Source organism: Cydia splendana, chromosome 20 (assembly GCF_910591565.1).
Source record: "Cydia splendana chromosome 20, ilCydSple1.2, whole genome shotgun sequence".
NCBI lineage: Eukaryota > Metazoa > Arthropoda > Insecta > Lepidoptera > Tortricidae > Cydia > Cydia splendana.
Genome location: NC_085979.1, coordinates 5773261 through 5794632, shown reverse-complemented (window position 1 = coordinate 5794632; position 21372 = coordinate 5773261). Strand labels below are relative to the sequence as shown.

At 37.2% G+C, this 21372-nt stretch overlaps 1 protein-coding gene and 1 long non-coding RNA gene across 2 annotated transcripts in view; both read right to left on the bottom strand.

Moving 5' to 3' along the window:
• The window catches only part of LOC134800869 (uncharacterized), a 417476-nt gene that overhangs the window by 266007 nt on the left and 130097 nt on the right, over positions 1–21372 (bottom strand). The window lies entirely within an intron of this gene.
• Positions 6778–21372, bottom strand: part of LOC134800726 (uncharacterized) — a 100389-nt gene continuing 85794 nt past the window's right edge. The window contains exons 5-6 of the mRNA XM_063773248.1: positions 8533–8685; positions 6778–6911 (exon numbers count right to left, since the gene is read on the bottom strand). Of these exons, the coding sequence (XP_063629318.1) occupies positions 6827–6911; positions 8533–8685 (238 nt within the window). The 3' untranslated portion in view covers positions 6778–6826. The remainder of the gene's footprint in view (positions 6912–8532; positions 8686–21372) is intronic.

The window sequence follows — 21372 nt, the reverse complement described above, 5'->3', positions numbered from 1 at the left end:
GGTGCCGATTTCAACCAACAGGGTACTTGTAGACCGCGGGCCAGGAGCAAATATCGTCAGTCATCGCCTCCCGCTTGATACTTTGTCAGATAATAGTTTAGATGCTATCATTAATTAAAAAAAAGGCAGCCGGTTGTATCGCGGTGGAAAGACCGTCAGTTGATAATGTCCGCAAATCCATAAGGCGTTTATTGAAATGCCTGATGAAATCCTACATGCAAAGTTTCATGATTTAGTTATTACTATAATAAAAAGGTACAGCGCTTATTTTATACATGTTTAATCAAGTAGCTGACGGTCTTTCCACCGCTATACAACCGGCTGACGGTTATTTTATTCATAATAACATCTAAACTATCTTCTGACAAAGTATCAAACGGGAGGCGATGACAAAATTTATTTTATTTTTTTACATGTTTCTGTGGCTGCCATTCCTCAACCCACCAACGGAGTGCCAGCTGACGTCCATGAGGGATCATCATTCATAGCCGTTAACCAATAAACGAGTTATCGCCCGGGAGACGATTGGTCATGGAAATCTGTTCGTGGATCGCGGTCTATTGTCGGTTGTTAATAAGGCGCTATTTCCATGAAGCTTCAATTTGAAATCAACCTTATCGACAACCGACAATGTGGTACCTTTTAGTTGTAAACGTCACAAATGATTAAGTTCTATGATCTGGCCACGTCATGTGTAAATCGAAAATAGACTTTTATCGCGAAAACCAAGCCAAGTTTCATTGAAAATGTTTTATTTCCTTTTACTAAAGCTGCAGTGGATCGGAACCTTAGCTTTTTATTAAAAGATGGACATTACAAATCCAGGGATTTGACAATAAGGGCATCAGCATCGCGATAGATTCATCAACACATTTCGTATTGAAGCTAGATTCCCTTTTTCATTAGTTTAAGTGTAATATGAACTCGAACAGGCATTGGAATTCTGGTGAGATGCTACTTAATCTACTGCTGTTTTTAGATTACGATTCTGAGTGTTACCAAAATTAGCACCTGATTGATAAATTATAAAGGCAAAGTTTTATGTGCCGAATGATATACTTGTTATTTATTTCGACGATCATCGTTGTTTCTTGACGCATACCGAGAGCATAGCTAAGATGATCTTTGATATAGAATACCAATCTTAAATAATGTTTGGAAATGATCATATGATTACTTTGTGTTGTATTTGTCGCCCGAATACATTTTTATTTTCGATTGACATTAAAATTTGTTTCAATCAATCAATCAAATGACATCTTGTGATCTTGTAGTCATTTGGGTACTATACTTTGGTAAATCTCAGAATTGAATAATTCCTTCTCCTTTGGCTTATATCCTTCCATAAGTCTATAGTAATCGTACTTATCTTTACAGATAAAGCCATCTCTCTCTGACAATATGTGTCAGAATAGTATGGCTGTACTAAATGCGATTATTATAGATTTTCCGCTTTGTAAAAGTGTTCACTCGTCGCTTGAGTACTGAACTTGGCCTTCTTTTTAAATGCCTCGTTTTGGTACCGAGACGATGAAAAGTAACTTTTATGGGTATGGTTGTTTTTTTGTATGAGACTGATATCTATAGGTGGTTATTTCCAAACTCTGTGTTATTAAAATTTAAAACTAATTTACATAATTTCAGTTGTTTTATAATTAAACCTTATGTTGGAATATATAAAAAACTGTACCGTATATCCGATATATTGGAACAGCTAAAGTGTTCACAAATACATACTTATATTAACTAGATGTTATTATTGAGCCTGAACAGTTCACGTTAAGATATATAATTATTAATTTTCATCTATGAAAACCATATAAAGGAATAAAGAAAATTTCTACTCATAAAACAAAAAAGTAAAATAATACGTAGGTATTAAAATTACACACTCGTGAAAGAGCCTTTAAAGCCTACTTACAGAATATTTTTTTAATTTTTATTTATTTGTTGAACATATTTTCTATCGCGAAGTACATACAAAAACGGTCCTACTCGTAAAAGAAACTTATCCATGCCTAGTATTAACCCCATTGGACCATATTAAGCAATATATCCCAGTATATAAGCCCACTAAATAGTAAATAGTAGGCGTAGCTTACTTTAGAATTTTATATCGTTGTAATATAAATCAAATATAGCTATACACTATTAATTTTACTTCGAGAACAAAGTCAAAAAATGTAAAATAACTTTTAATCACAGAGTTGAAAGATAGACAGTCGTACATAGATGTAGTGCATAATGTTTTCCATCGTACTTTCTCGGACACGTTCGTATTTGTCATGCTACTTCAGTCAACCTCAGTACTTTTTGTACCGAGACTGACTGAAATAGCAAGACACGTTCGTACATTTCCGTGAAAATACGATGGAAAATAATTATGCACTACATCCGTAGCAAAACTGTGAATTCATACCTAACATCCCGATTTCCTTGTGTTTAAGAGTTATATGAACAATCGAATTTACACTCTCATTTTAAAACGACTTTCTGAAACAAGGGCAATGTGGCTAATTCCATCATAGGGGCTATTCCATCCACTAGCGTTTTTCTCGAACAACGAACAACATTGATAATTTCGTCGACAAAGCAGTGATTGCTTTTAGTTTCAGCAATCAAAAGCAAATAGTTTTTTTTTCCTACGATTGAAAATCAAAGAAATATACGCTCGTGGGGGGAATATAGATTGCATATGTCAGTGTAAAAAGTGACGCTTTTGTTTGAAGAAATGTCATATTTGCCACTGACATATCTAATCTACATCGTATCTAGCCGTAATATTTGACGTATCCCAAAGTTCGCATCGGGCCGTAGATCTATCAACTCTGTGATTTTTTTAAAGTATTAATTACACTTATAAGTAGTAATTGAAAGAAATTTCCGATCTCAATAGCAACAAATCTCTTAATAAGTAGTTTTAAGAAATAAGCAATAAAAATATTATTTTATGTTAATAGTGTTTAGCTCATATTTGTTCAGATTTAATATATCGGTGTGTCCATGTGAATAAGATTTGATGTTGAATGTTTTTTTCATATTTTTAATCGAGTTTTTTTGTGTTTATACAGTATGTACATATTTGTTCCCGATATAAAAAAAATACTAACAAGTATAGAATCTATAGATATGCCGATGCTAAATAAATTCAAGACATATTAAACTATATAAGCTATTGCTTTAATATTAAAGATTGTAACAAGCTTTTTCCATTTAAACATTCATTAACATTTAGAAATATAAAATATTTCAAAGTAGATTGTGCCATGTTCATATTATCTCCGAAAAAAACATCTGTAAGTAATTGACAAAAATATACATTTATATATTTTTGATCAGAGGAAATAAGCCATTCGGTAAAAAAAAATCCATAGACGATTAACGAGATCATATTTTTTTGCTTTACCAACCAAGAATATTATTTGATCCAGGATAAATACGTTAATTTTCTTTATATACTTTAAAAAAAGTAAGTATAAGTATAAAATAATCTACTTTATTCAAATCTACTTTATTCAGGTAGTTACTTCGAAAGGTTTTATAAAATATCCAGACATTTTACAAAGTGGCATATTTTCTGAAATGTCGTAACAATTTAGCATCATTTATGTAAAATGTAGTTGTTTTAACCATTCATAACGAATCGTTAGTAATCTATAATTAATAAAATATATCTACAATGGACTGTATTGTCGTAATATCGTTTTAATTAACTGATATAACCACATATCCTAATTGAAACTTTACACAATTTTTCTGAAAAATTTTTGCGCACAAATGAAAATATCACAGATTCCGCGTAGATGCTCAATTTTTTTTGAGCAAATTTTTTTTTATTTTTTTTTTTGTCATTTTTCTTTGATAGTGTTTTAACATGTTTAAAAGTAACATTTTATCTGTTGTTAAATGTGACATTTCGAAATATATTCTGATGTTTCTTATATAAAAATAAAAAATGCAATAAAAAATCATCTTTTATTTACATTTAAATATTCCTAAATACATCTATGTTACATTATGTTACATATTAATCCTAATTAAAAATGGTAACAAATGTCAGTATATAAATAACAATAATATTATTGTAAATTTGTAGAACTAATTTTCCTATCCAGATAATCGTTAGATACTTATAAGTAGTTCCTTTTTTTAGCATTAGAAAAAAGGTAAACAATCTTTTTATTGAAAAAGGCTTTTGAAAAATTAGTCACGACAAATATGTAACAATTATGAACCATATACCATTATTTACATTCTTTTGCTTTCATAAGTAATAGGTACTGATTTTTAAAAAGCGTTTTTCAATTAAAAGGCACGTCAAGAGCGCGCAGTCTTTTTCTAAACGAACTATAATAGTGAAATGCTCACTATAGTCTGTATTCACTACATATAAAGTACTACGTAAACATATGAGGATGTACCTCGTAGTAAAAAAAGCAGATTACAGGCAGTCTGAAAATAACTGTGAAAATTCAATACTAAGGCTTAGTGAAAAAAAACCATACAAAAATATACAGTACGGTAAACAGTGACCATGTACCATGTACGGTACAATCGTCGGACAAAATGCAATAGGCAAGACTATAAATTAGTTATTATGACTAAAATTATAAGTAATATCATAATGTCATTAAGAGGAGATTCGAATTAAATATTGTTTGAGTGAATTGCAAAAAAATTGTACGTAATTAAGCGCAGCGAAGCTGTGATCTGATTAGTCTTAACTTAATTGATTAATTTGTGTTGTACGAAAATTAACTATGTAAATTGTATTGTATTGTATTTAATGTACTTAATTCGTACACATATAAGTCTATAGCATACGCTAACACACTTTCATGCATCTACTTAACTTCAACAAATAGAAATGGCTTAACTGTCGTAACACAATGGAATCAATTAACTTTAGACTAATTACAGTTGCTTAACTATGTACTTTTTTTATAAGGGTTAGGGCTCCGTAAGCCTTAAATCAACAGAAAACACGAAATGTCATGCTATGCATATGCAAACCTCCTCGGCGCTCAATAGTAGCAATGAATCTGGTTAAGTAAATAATACTAAAAGAGGATCAAAGGTGTCCAGTATTTTTGACGTTGCCAAATCAAGGGGGGGGGGGGGGGGGCTTATACGTGAGAAAATTAGACCCATGCCGCCGTGACCCAGGTTGACGAGGGGTCTAGGCATCCGCCGCGAATGCAGAGGGCGCTGGTTTAATTGACCGAAGCGAAGCGAAGGTCTACGTTTTGACTCGGGCATTTTGCTTTCGTATGTCCGGATGTTCTCCTCTACAGGTCGCAATTCTTAACCGATTCTCGTGAAATTTTGTGACCGAATTTTATGACTAAATAAAATTTTTTTGTCAATCCGGTTTTTGGAAATTTTTAAAAATGGCGGAGTCGTGATACCTGGCGCCTAAACAAATAGTCGTATCGATATCATAAGACTTTTTTCTTTTTGAAACATGTTTACAGAGTTAATAGCAAAAAATGCAGAAAAAAATTATCGCTGGTTTAGGCGGTATTTAGATATTTAATTTTAACTAATTTTAATTTGAGAAGGAGTAGCTAAATTTCGTCAACCCATCTAAGAACTATTTGGCTCAGTTTGTAAACGTTCGCTTTTTCTGTTTGCACAGAGGGTCTGGGTTCGATCCCCAGTAATTGTATGCTGGGATATTATAACTTTTTGTATTTTTTTACACATAAATTTCGTATTGTTTTTCTTTAATTTACTATACACCGTGTTTTTATTGAATTCCGTTAACTTCGGGGTATAGTTAAGTACGTTTATAAGAACTAAATGGCATAGTTAATTTTCAAAAAAAAAATTTTCTTTTGTTTTCTTTTTTGTTTTTTTTTTGTTTAAAAAGTAATTAAATGTAGCATATAGCGTTGTTGTAACACGGGCATTACATTTAACTCAACCAAACAATTGAAATCTGTGACATATCAATGTCATTTCGTACATCAATCGACCGAGATTGTACTTAAGTTTAGTAGCAAATGTATGAACTCATTCTAAACACTAATCAATATGTAAGCCGGCCCTAAGGCAAGTGTACACGCTTGTAGAGGCCTTATAGTAAAAAAATAAATTATGGATTATCTCCGAAATGGACTTAATTAGAACATCGGTGTCTTTGAGAAAGTTACTTGATTTAAGCTCAGGAATGCACCCTTGAAATTAACGGAAATAAAAAAAAACACGGTGTATTTAAAGCTCTTAGCACCATGTTATTTCAAGCTCTGCTCGCGAGGTCTACAGCTCACAGAGCCACTAGTTTAGGTTTCCCGATATCAGTGCTACACGCCAACCCGTGCGTCCGTGTTCTTAGCACCGGCGGTGCTAAGTATCCGAACTACACGAACACGACAAAGTCCGTGCTCGTGTAGTGCGTTCGTTCCGGACCTAGTTGTTGCTCTGTTTATTTTTTTCGTTTTGCTTGTTATTGGTAATGTGTTATTGTTCGTTATAAACTTTTCATTCTTCGCTCTTATAAAGAACGCGTCCGATCGTCACGTATACGTGAGAACGGGCCGAACCCTTGTGTCCGTGGATCCGGACACACGGGTAACACGGGTACACGGATCTTAATTACACGGACCCTAATTACCCGTTCCGAACGAGACACAAATCCGGTTTCATGTAACACGAGAACGGGGCCCCGGAGACGGGTACACGAAACCCGGTCGCGACCGCGAGTCCTAGTTTAATTCCAACCCTGGAGGCCTTGGTGAATTTTTCTTTCTTATATGCCATATATTTCAGTGTATACTCCAATGTCTGATTATGATGTTCTCATAATCAGACATTCTAGAAGGTTCTAGAAGGTCTCATTGTCAAACCATTGCCACATCTTAGGCTTGGTGTAGTCCAGCTCATACTCTTCGCATTTTTGTCCAGTTAACCTGTAAAAGAAAATAGAAATTTGTAAATGGGTGAGAAAATTCCGGACACTTGTTACTCCGGGGGTGGGGGGATGGGGGGAGGGGCAGTGTCCCAGAATCGGCCACTTATTCGACCTCTGGCATGTTCCACAAGCTTATTACTTGGCAACCTCGCTAAACCTTGGCCGTCTAAAACAGCTTCGTCAAATCTATATGTCACGGTGTATGTTATAGGAGATTATTTTAATCGTAAATATGTACAGTCAGCGTCATATAGTAGGTAGCATCCAAAGTATTCAAATAGTTCGGTACATCATATAATTTGTATGGCGTACCGAACTATTTCAATACTTTGGATGATACCAATTTTTGCAATGCTTTGGATATGACGCTGACTGTATGAATTAATTGTAATAAAAAAAATTGAAAGCATTAGAACTTTGAAAACTATGAACACTTTATAGGGGATTTTCAGGGGGGTGGTAGGGCGACCGGCACCACTTTTCAGCCTAGCACCATCAGGTTTCTTGAAGCCTGGGAGACCTACTCAATCAGAATAATAATAATTGTTGTATTGTTGTTATGTGTTTGTTATTGTTTGTGATAATTGTTAGATCAGAAGTCAAACTGCGGTCTAACAATTATGCATGTGGCACTCTTCTAGAGATCCTACTCTATGTACTGAGGCTGTTCTGACTAGTTTTGAGTCCACAGCAAAGTGTAAATAAAGTGTGAAAGTGTGTGTAAAGTGTGTATGGTAACGTATGTTTTATCTGCTTCTCCTAATACACCGCACGATGGGATGTGTCTTTCTAAAGCACTGTGGTCCCAGCACGTTGAAATATGTGAGACCTATCTGAGCAGATATCAGAGAATTCGTCTTCTTCAGGCACTCTCGGAATTTTACGCATCAGTAAACAGTTTTTTTTTAGAAACTAAAATTAATTTAGGTAACATAACAGTTTTTTGCTACGTGCTGTTCTGATGCAGGATTCGGCAGATCCCCATGGAACTGTCGCACATGTAAATTCGTACGTAAGTGTGACAGGGAGGCAATACGTCGAACGTGGCTCGATCACAGCTGGAACACCCCGGTGTGTAATAGTACCTGGTTCTCCTAAGACAGCGCACGATAGGATGTGCCTTTCTGAAGCACTTTGGTCCCAGCATATTGAAATAGGTGAGGCCGATCTGAGCAGATATGAGGGAATTCGTCTTCTTCAGGTACTCTCGGAAACCCACCAGAAATCGAAACCACTTCTTTTTTAGAAACTAAAATTCATTTAGGTAATATAACAGTTTTTTGCTACGTGCTGTTCTGATTCTGATGTAGGATTCGGCAGATCCCCATGGAACTTTAATGGTAAAGTGGTATTACCTGGTTCTCCTAAGACAGCGTACGATGGGATGTGCCTTCCTAAAGCACTGTGGTGCCAGCTCGTTGAAATATATGAGGCCGATCTGAGCAGATATCAGAGAATTCGTCTACTTCAGGCACTCTCGGAATCTTACCCACCACAAATCGAAACCAGTTCTTTTTTAGAAACTTCATTTAGGTAACATAACAGTATTTTTGCTACGTGCTGTTCTGATGCAGTATTCGGCAGATCCCCATGGAACTTTAGTGGTAAAGTGGTGGTACCTGGTTCTCCTAAGACAGCGCACGATGGGATGTGCCTTCCTGAAGCACTGTGGTCCCAGCACGTTGAAATAGGTGAGGCCGATCTGAGCAGATATCAGGGAATTTGTCTTCTTGAGGCACTCTCGGAATTTTGCGTCACAGCTGCAGTGTGACCTGGAATGAAGAGAGATGCTTTTATTTACGATTTCTATATTTTATTGTTAACCTTTTAACCGCCGTAAACGATATATAAGACATACAAAATCGGGCTCATTTCGCCGCGGTCTGATAAATAAGACAAAACATCGTTAAAAAATTCAAATACAATTAAAAAAATTATGGCGGTTTTAAGGTAAGGTAGGTAGGTAAGGCCGTTAGTAATAATACCCTAGTAGCATTTTCGTTGGGGCCCACGGTGCCAACGGTAGGGAAAACGTTGGGATGAGGTTCGTTCCGTAGCCAACATTAAAATTTGTATTGGCCCACCATCGCATTTACCAACATTCGCTGTGGCACAGATGCCCAACAATGGGCCTTTGTGTATTTTGGTACCGTTGGCTAAACAACGATAATATTCGTTGGCCCAATGATGGCATATATCGCATTTACCAACATTGGCAGTGGCAGTGATGCCCAACAATGGGCCTTTGTGTATTTTGGTAACGTTGGCTAATCAACGATATCATCCGATGGCCCAATGATGACAAATATCGCATTTACCAACATTGGCTGTGGCACTGATGCCCAACAACGGGCCTTTGTGTATTTTGGTAACGTTGGCTAAACAACGATAATATTAGTTGGCCCAATGATGACATATATCGCATTTACCAACATTGGCAGTGGCAGTGATGCCCAACAATGGGCCTTTGTGTATTTTGCTACCGTTCGCTAAACAACGATAACATTCGTTGGCCCAATGGTGACAAATACCGCATTTACCAACATTGGCTGTGGCACGGATACCCAACAATGGGCCTTTGTGTATTTTGCTACCGTTCGCTAAACAACGATAACATTCGTTGGCCCAATGGAGACAAATACCGCATTTACCAACATTGGCTGTGGCACGGATGCCCAACAATGGGCCTCTGTGTATTTTGGTAACGTTGGCTAATCAACGATATCATCCGATGGCCCAATGATGACAAATATCGCATTTACCAACATTGGCTGTGGCAATGATGCCCAACAACGGGCCTTTGTGTATTTTGGTAACGTTGGCTAATCAACGATATCATCCGATGGTCCACTGATGACAAATATCGCATTTACCAACATTGGCTGTGGTACTGATGCCCAACAATGGGCATTTGTTTATTTTGGTAACGTTAGCTAATCAACGATATCATCCGATGGCCCAATGACGACAAATGTCGCATTTACCAACTTTGGCTGTAGCATTGATGCCCAACAATGGGCCTTTGTGTATTTTGGTAACGTTGGCTAATCAACGATATCATCCGATGGTCCACTGATGACAAATATCGCATTTACCAACATTGGCTGTGGCACTGATGCCCAACAATGGGCCTCCTTTGTTTACTTTGGTAACGTTGGCTAATCAACGATATCATCCGATGGCCCAATGACGACAAATGTCGCATTTACCAACATTGGCTGTGGAACTTTGCTTGTGGCGTCACTAGATGGCGTTACTGTCTCCAAACATCGAAGTTATAGTTATTTTCTCGATTATTCCGGATATAATCATAATATTTTTTTAAAGTAACTTATAAATCTAATAGCTATAACTATAAAATTTATACATTAATTTAAAAAATTGTATTTTACCAACATTTTCTCAATTTAAATCTCAAAAAACATAAATGTCGCTTACGAAGTTTTGAAGTGCGGTTAGTATATATACAAATTAGAGTGTATAGTAAGTGTACTTGCTTCGGCAGTACATATACTAAAATTGGAACGATACAGAGAAGATTAACAACAACTGGTGCCTAGGACCTTCATGTGGGTATACAACTAGAGATGGGTAACTACCCGGGTAAATACCCGAGAGCGGGTATTTACCCGGTAAATACCCGATATTTACCTACCCGCGGGTAAATACGCGGGTATTTTCGTTTTTCTTCTAAATTTGATGTGTTTAATGGTATGTGAGTATAAATAAGATTAATTTAAGTATTTTTTTACAATGTTACATAAAATGTATGTTCAAACTAATTACGAAAAGGTTGCTATGAGGTGAAGTTCGATTTTAACATATCAGTCCAATTATGAAAATCGTGTAAAATCATTCCCTGGCTTCCGGAAATGTTTTAAAATGCTTTTAATATACATTAGAAAGATGAAAATAAAGAATACTTATGAATGATAATAAAAAAAAATTGTGCAGTATCCCAACTTGTGAAGCTTATAAGTCAAACACAGTTAGTTTTAAGACAAAAATGTATATAACCTTTTTTGTAGAAAATTATGTCTACTTTAGTTTGTACATACAACACTTTTCGATATTAATGACAGATTCCAAGAAATATGAAAAAGTTCACTTTTTCCCCCCTCCCCCCAACCGCACCCCCCGCCGACCGAAGTTGGAATGTGTATTATCAACGTATAAGTACGATAATTTACTCAAGTCTAATAAAAATACTCTTATGACGGCCTTTTTTAATATTTATTAAAATTGTACTAAAAATTCCTTAGTTACAACTGCAACTGCAACTAAACCATTTCTTTTTAAATGACACACAATAATTACAGCCATTAACTCGGTTTATATCTCCACTTTAACACAAATCGACATGTGCAACAAGAAATGAATCTACCCGTCCATTTGGGTAGATACGGGTAAATACCGGGTAGATGGGTATTTACCGGGTATTTACCTGGGTGGGTAAATTGGGTAAATACCCGCGACCCATCTCTATATACAACCAATGCCTACCGTAGTGTAATTGTAATATTTATCAGCAAAGGCCCAACGTCGTATTACACAACCACTTACCTAACGTAGGGTAACTGTAGGACTCGTAAACAAATGCCCATTACATAATTAGACTGTAGGCCCACTATAAATTACACAACGATATACCTATGGTAGTATTGTAAGAATCCTACACAAGACCCAACGTTAAAGTTACAATGTTGGCCCTTTGTGGGACAAGCTGTGTTGGGCCTCCAACCTGGTGCACGACTACCTACCGACCTACCTGACTTGCCGTTGGGTAATTGTTGAATTTGCAAACAGAAGTACAACTAAAAAATTGCCCTTTTTTATTTTTTTGCAGCCCTACAGCAAGCCATACGGCCAAATGTAACAATTAACCAACCATCAAACAAATGTGTATAGGCCCAACCACGGCCCAACCAAAACCACAACCGTTGAATAATTGTATGATTTATTTAAATAGGCCCAACGAAAAAATTACTCTAATGGCCCTCTGTTGGGAATCTTCAGGAGGGCCTTTATCGAGGGCCCTCCAGCAAATCGTAAGGCCAAATGTAACAATTAACCAACCATCAAACAAATGTGTATAGGCCCAACCACGGCCCAACCAAAACCACCACCGTTGAATAATTGTATGATTTATTTAAATAGGCCCAACGAAAAAATTACTCTTATGGCCCTCTGTTGGGAATCTTCGGGAGGGCCTTTGTCGAGGGCCCTCCAGCAAATCGTACGGCCAAATATAACGGTTGCCCAACTAATACGTAAACAAAGGCCCAACCAAATCCCTACAAGAAAATGCTATTAGGGTAACGTCAATATCGATTTCAAAATGACATTCTATAACAAAGGGATTTGATTTGACCTCAATTGTAGTATCAGTCGAAATGCAATGGCGGTCGTAACATACGGTTTTAAAACACATCATAGAAAAGTGTGAGTAGGTCAAGTAGTGTCATATTGATCGATTTTCGAAGTACTGGAAGCGTATATACACATATGTACTCATAGACTGACCCGTACCTACTTTGCCTTTGACTGATGGCCCTTTACCTCTTCTAACACGCAAGCAAACGTAACATTAATGACCACTCAAAGCGGCTTAACAAGATAATTTTATGTCACAGGCACCTACGAGGGCCCGAGATATAATCAATAGCGTTACAGTTATATAATGACCCGGTGCGTTATATAACTCGGTACGCTGACCGCAAAGAATTTTCATTCCGAGACGAGTTGAGGTCTTAATTGGAATAGTGGAATTTGACCTTGAGACATTTATGAGTCAACACTAGGGCTTCCAATACCGGGATCCCGGGATCCCGAAATACCGGGATCCCGTCTTTTTAAAGGTATTTTTCAATACCGGTATTTTTAAATGCAATACCGGGATCCCGGTATTTTCAAAAACAAGGAAAATTTGCAGTATAAACCATTTATATCCATTAGAATGCTCATATTCGGCTGTATTAAGAAGCTTACTACACGTCAGAGGCATCTAAATTGCATCTAGCCCTTATTTTATTATTGAAATAAGATCGTTGCCTGAACGTCAGATAAATATTTGGTGGTTGGTGGTAGATGAATCCTGACAGTGAGATTAATATAGTTAGTTGAGTTAGTTCTTAAAATTTTATCAAAAAATTAAAGAAAAGAGCAAGGATCAAGGAACTGCAGTATGGCAAACTAATTTAGGCGGAAATTAAAAAAATAGTTGGCTGGCGGGTTGTTGGACTAAAAATGTGACTGGTAAAGTCAACCAGTTGGATAAAATTATTGCCAACCTGGAGTGTGAAATAAAATAAAAACCGGGCAAGTGCGAGTCGGACTCGCGCACGAAGGGTTCCGTACCATAATACAAATAAAAATACAAAAAAAAAGCAAAAAAAAACGGTCACCCATCCAAATACTGACCACTCCCGACGTTGCTTAACTTTGGTCAAAAATCACGTTTGTTGTATGGGAGCCCCATTTAAATCTTTATTTTATTCTGTTTTTAGTATTTGTTGTTATAGCGGCAACAGAAATACATCATCTGTGAAAATTTCAACTGTCTAGCTATCACGGTTCGTGAGATACAGCCTGGTGACAGACGGACGGACGGACGGACGGACGGACGGACGGACGGACGGACGGACAGCGAAGTCTTAGTAATAGGGTCCCGTTTTACCCTTTGGGTACGGAACCCTAAAAACAGATGGCGACATTCATTGTTTATTGTTCTAAAAGCTTTTAGGACATATCTGGTGTTACAGTAACCCTTTTTAATTCCGCTTTTTCAATAAAACTATATTTTTTTAAGCGATTCATATTCAATACCGGGATCCCGGGATCCCGGTATTGATGAAGACAGTTTCGGTATTAATACCGGTATTGTGAGAAGTCCGGTATTTGGAAGCCCTAGTCAACACCCCGGATCCCTTTCTTTGACATAACTATTGAAAGTCACAATGTAATGATTGTCAGATTATCATTAGTCACAATTCTGAAACCGTTAACTTTTCAGATATTTCGTAAGGTTATCCTATAGATATGTTAGGTTAGGTTTGTTTTATGGCAATCTTGAAAGTCTACGCGTTTCTGAGAAAAACCAAATTATGGCTAACGAAAATGCGGACAAACAATACATTATGACTTAAAACTTTATGGGAAACAATAGAGACCCGTCACACCCAGGATACAGTAGAGGATACGCTTTCCTATAAAAAAATATGCTTAAATTACATGCAACCAATACCGGGTGTGGCCTGTAACATGAGCAAATAATTAAAACATAGATTGTACTCCTCAAACGGAGACACTTTTGTTCAACAACTTTTAAAAATGATGTAGTATTTAGACTCCCTATTTTTCATACAAAATAAATATTATCTTCAATGGACGCCATCGCCACGCCATATCATTGCGATTGACGTTGCTTGTCACGCATTTAAACATAACAAAATTCGCAATACATTGCGTCTTAGAATAAACTTTAAAGTGTATTAAAAATCAAACCACAAGTTATTTTTATAAGTCGCTGAACAAATGTTGATCAGTATGAGGAGTACAGCCTACAGAAATTCGTGTGATGTAATTAATAAATGACCCCCAAGTGGCACTAATAAGTTGATTCACGTGAGGAAGGAGGATAGAAGACTCACGTTTCCTATGAGAGCTGCCTGACTTAAGATATGATCAATAGTGTAACAGTTGCATAACGATCCGGTGCGTTATATAACTGCGCGGACAGCCGAGTAAGGACTCAATTAATGCGCGAGCGCAAACTTAGCAACATTCGAAATTCAAAAATATGATGTCAATTTGATATTTCACTCGCGTCGAACATCACTCGTACTTAAGTGCTAGTGCAACTGGACCGACATTTGAATTAAAAAAAAAGTATTGCAATGTGAGTTTTGATATTTAATTAAATCAATATTCTCAGTGCAGCTAGCAAGTGTCAAGCCATTTCCGTCAGTAGAAAAAAAAGGCAAATTAAAAAAAAATTAGGCGCAACGGTTTATCGTTAAATAGATAATTTGAATGTCGCGCCTTTTTCTACTGACAAAGTTGTTTGACAGACTATAAATACCAGAGAGACGGCAGCCTCAAATCAATTTGAGATATTATAGGATCTAAAGCCACCTTAATACCGCTCTTGGTTAGGATAAGTTTCTGATTTATCCATGCTCAGCGATTGGAATGACGCTACGTCGCACACGCGCTGGTGAAAGCACGCCCGGGCTACTTGAGACAAATCTAAGATGGACATTAAGGTCCGTACAGACGGTCAATTGGTCAATTTGGTCAGAAAAAAAATGGCGTCCGTCTCATCTACCGTCCACACGTACACATTTTAATCACATATTTTATATTTTCGGTGACTTTCAAGAAAGCAGTGATACATTTGTCGTGTGGACGCTAGATGAGGTTCAAGCCAATTTCTTATATGATCAAATTGGTCGATCTTAAATGGGTAGGTAACAACAGGCGGACTTATCGTTAAAAAGCGATCTCTTCCAGACAACCTTCAGATAGCGAAACAGCAGCTAAAAATAACTGGGCAGTGCAAACCATTAAAAATATTAAGATTTTAAATGAAGTAAATATAAATTACAAACAATGTACAATAAACTACATAAAATACAAACAATGTAAAATAAACTAAATAAACTGCATATATATTCTATAAGTAATAAAGGATGTTATTATAACATTAAAGACCATTGTTATCAGATTACGAATATAATCATATATTTCCCATTACGAAATCCACTTCTTGATCAGCTCCTTCACATATCTTCTATTTTCTGTCATTTCTTTTGGTTCATCATCCATAACCATCAGGACCCCACATTGTGAGGTTCCATTCACCATTGTGGCTGGGGCATCAGGTCCTAAATCTTTAAGGACCCCAAGAGTGTGCCAAGGATCCATATCTCCATGAGTGAATACGACTTTAGTTACATTAGGTGTTAATCCTCCGTATTTTTTATTCGTCTTCGCTATTCCTTCATCCATCTTTTTTTCGACGTCCCCTTTAATAAAACCTCTGCAGATCTTAAGCGTGAAGTCCAATGGATTCCAGTGAACGAAAGGTTGTTTTTCTGACGATGTAGTTTCTTGGTAACCAAATTCTGTGCAAACTTGATGTATCCATGCAGCATATTCTAATTTTGTAAAATCTTGTGATCTAAAGTCAACATTATTACAACCGTCTCCAACAAGCATATCTTTTAAGTTATCCAGCGACATATTTTCGTCAGAACCAAAGTAAGTTTTGCAGACAACTTCAACAATATGCGGCGATGTATATGCTACAGTACCTTTAAGGAGTCTGTAAACGATCTGATAAAAGAAATATTGTTGATTTTCTAAAACCGTCATATCGTTGTCTGGGCAAATATTCCATTCTAATTTCAGATCTTCAATTCCACTTGCGCTCTTCAATTGTTTTTCGCATCTTTTAAACATCTTTTCCATATTTTTCAAACAGGTTTCAGGTCCGTATTTACCGAAAGCATAACGTGTGACGTCTAAGTATTCGTGAAAGTCTTTCTTTGCTAAGACTGGAGCGCTACTAGCGACCGCTGCATCTACTAAATCAGGATGCAGTTCTCTCATCCATGCTGCAAGGTTCCCTGCATACCAGCCACCGATCATCACCACCTTTGATGTTTTGAATTTGGAATCAGATTTCAGCATTTTAATTAAACTTACAAGATCTTCCAGCGCTTGCTCAGTACTTAAAAACTTATAGTATTCAACCGTGTCGTTATTTTTAATATCTGGCAAACTCTTTCCATAATATCTATGTTCCGCAGCAAACATTCCTCCATTAGTTTCTTTTGCTAATTGAGCCATCAAAAAAATGTCCACATTCGCTATGATACCTTCTATAATCGGCATTGGTCCACCAATGTATACATAGATAGGTGCATTAGGTTTCCATAGCTCTAGATTCTCGAAGTATCTTATTTTCAATGTTCTTTTTTCTTTTGAGTCGAAGTGGTCCAATGGTTCTTCAATCCATTTCTCATGTATTGTACTCAAATCCTGCTTAGTAAAAGGCAAACTCAGCAGATGGTTGAAATTACTTGTAAACGCTGTAGTAGAAGCTATTAGCAAAGATATCACGCATAAGTAATGCATGATTATTAGCTTCTGAATCGTTACAGTTAGTTTAAACAGTATAATAATGTTACTTATTTATATATACCTAATTCATTTAAACATGTAAGAATTTATAAGTGACACGTGTATTTTTGCACGTGTTACTTATACATTGTAAAAATGAAACCATACACCAATAAATCATGAAGACTGATATTTTCTATACAAAGCCACGTTTTTCCTATCTATTGAACGCAAGTTATTTTGACAACAACTCTAAGCGTAAAACAAAATGTATACAAAGACCAAGTTTAAAGTACCTCAATATCTCCTAGAATATCACTCATGCTGATAAGTGCATGCGAAATGAAGTAAGAGACTTGCGTGAGATACGCGCCAATCAATACAATCGTCAAAACTAGTTCAACCCCGTAATAAGTTCCTAGATCTTAATAGGACTTTAGGTCTAGTCTCGAATAAAATGAATGGAACTATAGTTGGTCAAACCAAATTTGTCAGTGAATAAGAACATAAAAACTATACTCATCCTTTTCTTTTGGGTGCTAGTACTAGTGTAAGTCAAAGATAGTATGATTCTCTCTGTCTGTGTTTGAAATGGGATAATCCTTTGACAAACTATAGTTAAGGGATAAGGGGAAGAAGGGGAAGGAGGGAAAGAGGTTAGTATATGGGATTTGTGCATGAAATAAATAATTTCAATTTCAATTAAGGCCTGTTACGTTAGTGACGCCATCTGGCAATAATGTTATATTGATGAAACGCAATATTGTTGAGGCATTGTCGGTCTTCTAGTTTTATTAGTCCATGGTGCGAACAAATAAGGAATGTCACCTATGCTAGGTATTATTTTGATAATCATAGTATTGAATACTGTATTATCTAGAATATGTGTATTTATGACTAACACGTGTATTGATTACAAAGATGGCCAAAAATATGTTGTACAAAATACACAATTTGCTCCGTGAGCTGTACCTAAACCTCACAAACATGATATTTTTTCGAAAATTGTATCCATACAAAATTCCATCTCGCACAATGGTTCTTTTTGTTCGAAACTGAACTGCGAATAATTAATCTGCGATTAATTTTAGCGCGACAAATGGTAGGTAGAAAACATCACCCAACTTGCGACTCCCAAGAGTCGGTGTCTAGTCAACCGTATGGTGGCTGCTCGACGAAGCATTGGCGCCATTTTCCATAACGCTCACTAGACGCCGCCGCTCAAAAGCCGCTAGGGTGGGGTGGCCCAAATAAGAGGGGAAAACGATAGCTCCCATAGTGCTGTTTGTTTCTGCTTAACTCTAACTAATTGTTAAGTTACGTATGTAGGTATCATGTTCCTTTAAACCAATAGTCAAAAATTCCTTTATGAAATTACGAGGGGTGCCTTTTAAGTTATGTCGTTTGTAAAATTTAAAGACAATTTAAACCTCAAGTACTATTTATTGTTTTGACATTGGAAATGTCTTTTCGTTCGCTCCAGTATACGGTCCGATTTCACGAAAAAGTGCGATCCCCTTATATCTCGGAAAGTTGTGAAGATATGATATTAAAAAATAGGCTCAAAAGACGCATAATCACGAGAGCTGTAAGGTGCAAAAATAATTATTTGAGAAAGTCAAAAACAAAAAAAGTTATGGTCGAAATAGTGAAAATAAAATTAATTTTTTTCCGAATTTTTGATTTTGGTGCTCGATAATTTGGAAACGAAGAATGATATCAAAAATTTGAGAAAAACGGCTCTGGACAATTTAGTCAGCTACAATTTGAGCCTAAAACAAAGACGATCGGGTTAAGGGTTTGCCCTGTAGCCTAACCTTAAAATAGTCAAAAAGTCAGAACGACATTTTTCACAGGACATTTATGACTTCATGTTTCGCAGAGTTCGTTATCGGTGTTTGTTGTGAAAAAAGAGGGAGAGGGAGAGGGAGAGGGAGAGGGAGAGGGAGAGGGAGAGGGAGAGGGAGAGGGAGAGGGAGAGGGAGAGGGAGAGGGAGAGGGAGAGGGAGAGGGAGAGGGAGAGGGAGAGGGAGAGGGAGAGGGAGAGGGAGAGGGAGAGGGAGAGGGAGAGGGAGAGGGAGAGGGAGAGGGAGAGGGAGAGGGAGAGGGAGAGGGAGAGGGAGAGGGAGAGGGAGAGGGAGAGGGAGAGGGAGAGGGAGAGGGAGAGGGAGAGGGAGAGGGAGAGGGAGAGGGAGAGGGAGAGGGAGAGGGAGAGGGAGAGGGAGAGGGAGAGGGAGAGGGAGAGGGAGAGGGAGAGGGAGAGGGAGAGGGAGAGGGAGAGGGAGAGGGAGAGGGAGAGGGAGAGGGAGAGGGAGAGACACAAAATAAAAACTTATACAGAGAAACATAAAAAAGATAGCTGATGCTGAACCCTGGCAGTACCTAGTGGAGCTCGGGTTTAATACAACATAAACACACGCTGTTTTGGTCATCGGACTCGTCTCGATGAGCACTTAGGAGAGTAGTACCCAAGATAGAGCTGATGCTGAACCCTGGCTGTACCTAAAGGAACTCAGGTTTGTTGCAACATAGGCACACGCTGTTTTGGTCATCCGACTCGTCTTGATGAGCACTTACGAGAGTAGTACCCAAAATAGAGCTGATGCTGAACCCTGGTTGTACCTAGCGGAACTCAGGTTTGGTGCAACATAGGCACACGCTGTTTTGGACACCCGATTCGTCATGATGAGCATTACCCAAGATAGCTGATGCTGAACCCTGGTAGTACCTATTGGAACTCAGGTTTGGTGCAACATAGACAAACGCTGTTATGGTCATCTCTCGTCGCGTCAAACTGCTGTCAAGAAAATTTCATATCTTGCAGCAAATGGGCCGCTGCCGATCACCACTTCTCGAGTTGACTACGGATTTGCCGTGTAATAATTTTCTTGTACTTTGAACATTAATACAGGGTGAAATTTAATTCACTGGCCAAATTGAAACACCCGAAAGAGCTCGAAAAAATATTAAACACGTGTTTTTTCTTTTAATACCGCTCAGTACATTTTTTTCGAAATAACTCATCATCAAGTTGTCCTAAAAACCTCGTACGTTATGGTGAACCGACAACTACCCACTACACCCGCTTCTCTCTTATCAGTTAAGGTCATTGACACCCCGCCCCTCCCGCTGTTTGCAATAGCGTCATCAATTATGGACCCTATTGCAGCGAGATAAGACGCTTACCTACATAAGTTGCTAATTTTTCCTTCATACTTTAACGGGCTTAGAGCCGTCAAAATGCAAACAAAGGCAACCCATTTTTAATCTAAAATATTATTTCTGACTAATGATTATTAACAAAACGTCCGTGGCTTAAAAACAATGAGTAAAAACTAGGTCAGGAATCTTTGCATTCAGGCGTATTTAAAAAATTGAATCATCTTATGTACTTACATTTGATTAAAAGTCGACGCAATTAACGAAAGTCCCACGAGATGGTACTCTTGGATTCAATCCTTGTCTGCGAAGGCGTGGAACTGATTCCATTTCGTATAATCTTTGTGCACCACGTAAACACTCACCACTTAATAAATAACACCGTACCATTTCCTAATATTCCCGGTTCGAAAACATTTTTTTAAACCTTAGTACGCGCGCGATTATTATTTGAAGGTTGGCGAGTGACGAGTGACTAATCATTTATGCTAACCGTTATGTTTACCGCTAGCGCGGAATGGTTTAGACTACCCTCGAAATTGATAAACCTGCCTACCATCGCCAACACTAACTAGGTGGACCCTATTGCAACGATTATAAGGTTTAGTGAAGGTCAGATAAGGGTTTTGCTGATGTTGTTGTTTAAACCTACTATTAGGTTTGTTTACATTTGTGGTAATAGGGTGACCACGACTCGTGGAAAGTATTTAAAAATTGAAAAATGAAAATTAAAAAAAAATGTACTCTTTTTTTTCGCTAAATAGATTCCTTAAGTGTAACCTAGTGCCTGGAATGAATATGGCCAGTGATTTAAATTTCACCCTGTATATCCTGCTTATTCATCGAAAAATGAAATATGTACCTATACTTATGCGCCACGGCGACAATTATTCAAACTTGGATACGCGTGTGGAAATTTTGCAATTTGTTTGTTCACATGCGTTATGTCCAGGATACTTGTGTTAGTCTAAGAATAAAATAATTATCATTCAACGTTGTAGTTTTATTTTGTAACTTTTTCCTTATCCAGACTTTCTCGTCGCTCAGCGACAATATTTTTTCGAATTCCGTAGATTTATTTCCAATGTGCTCGATAGTCGTGTGAGGCACGAAATCTGTGAATTTTTTTAAGAACTTGCTGTGATATTTAATATACTTTTTCATTTGGTCGATTC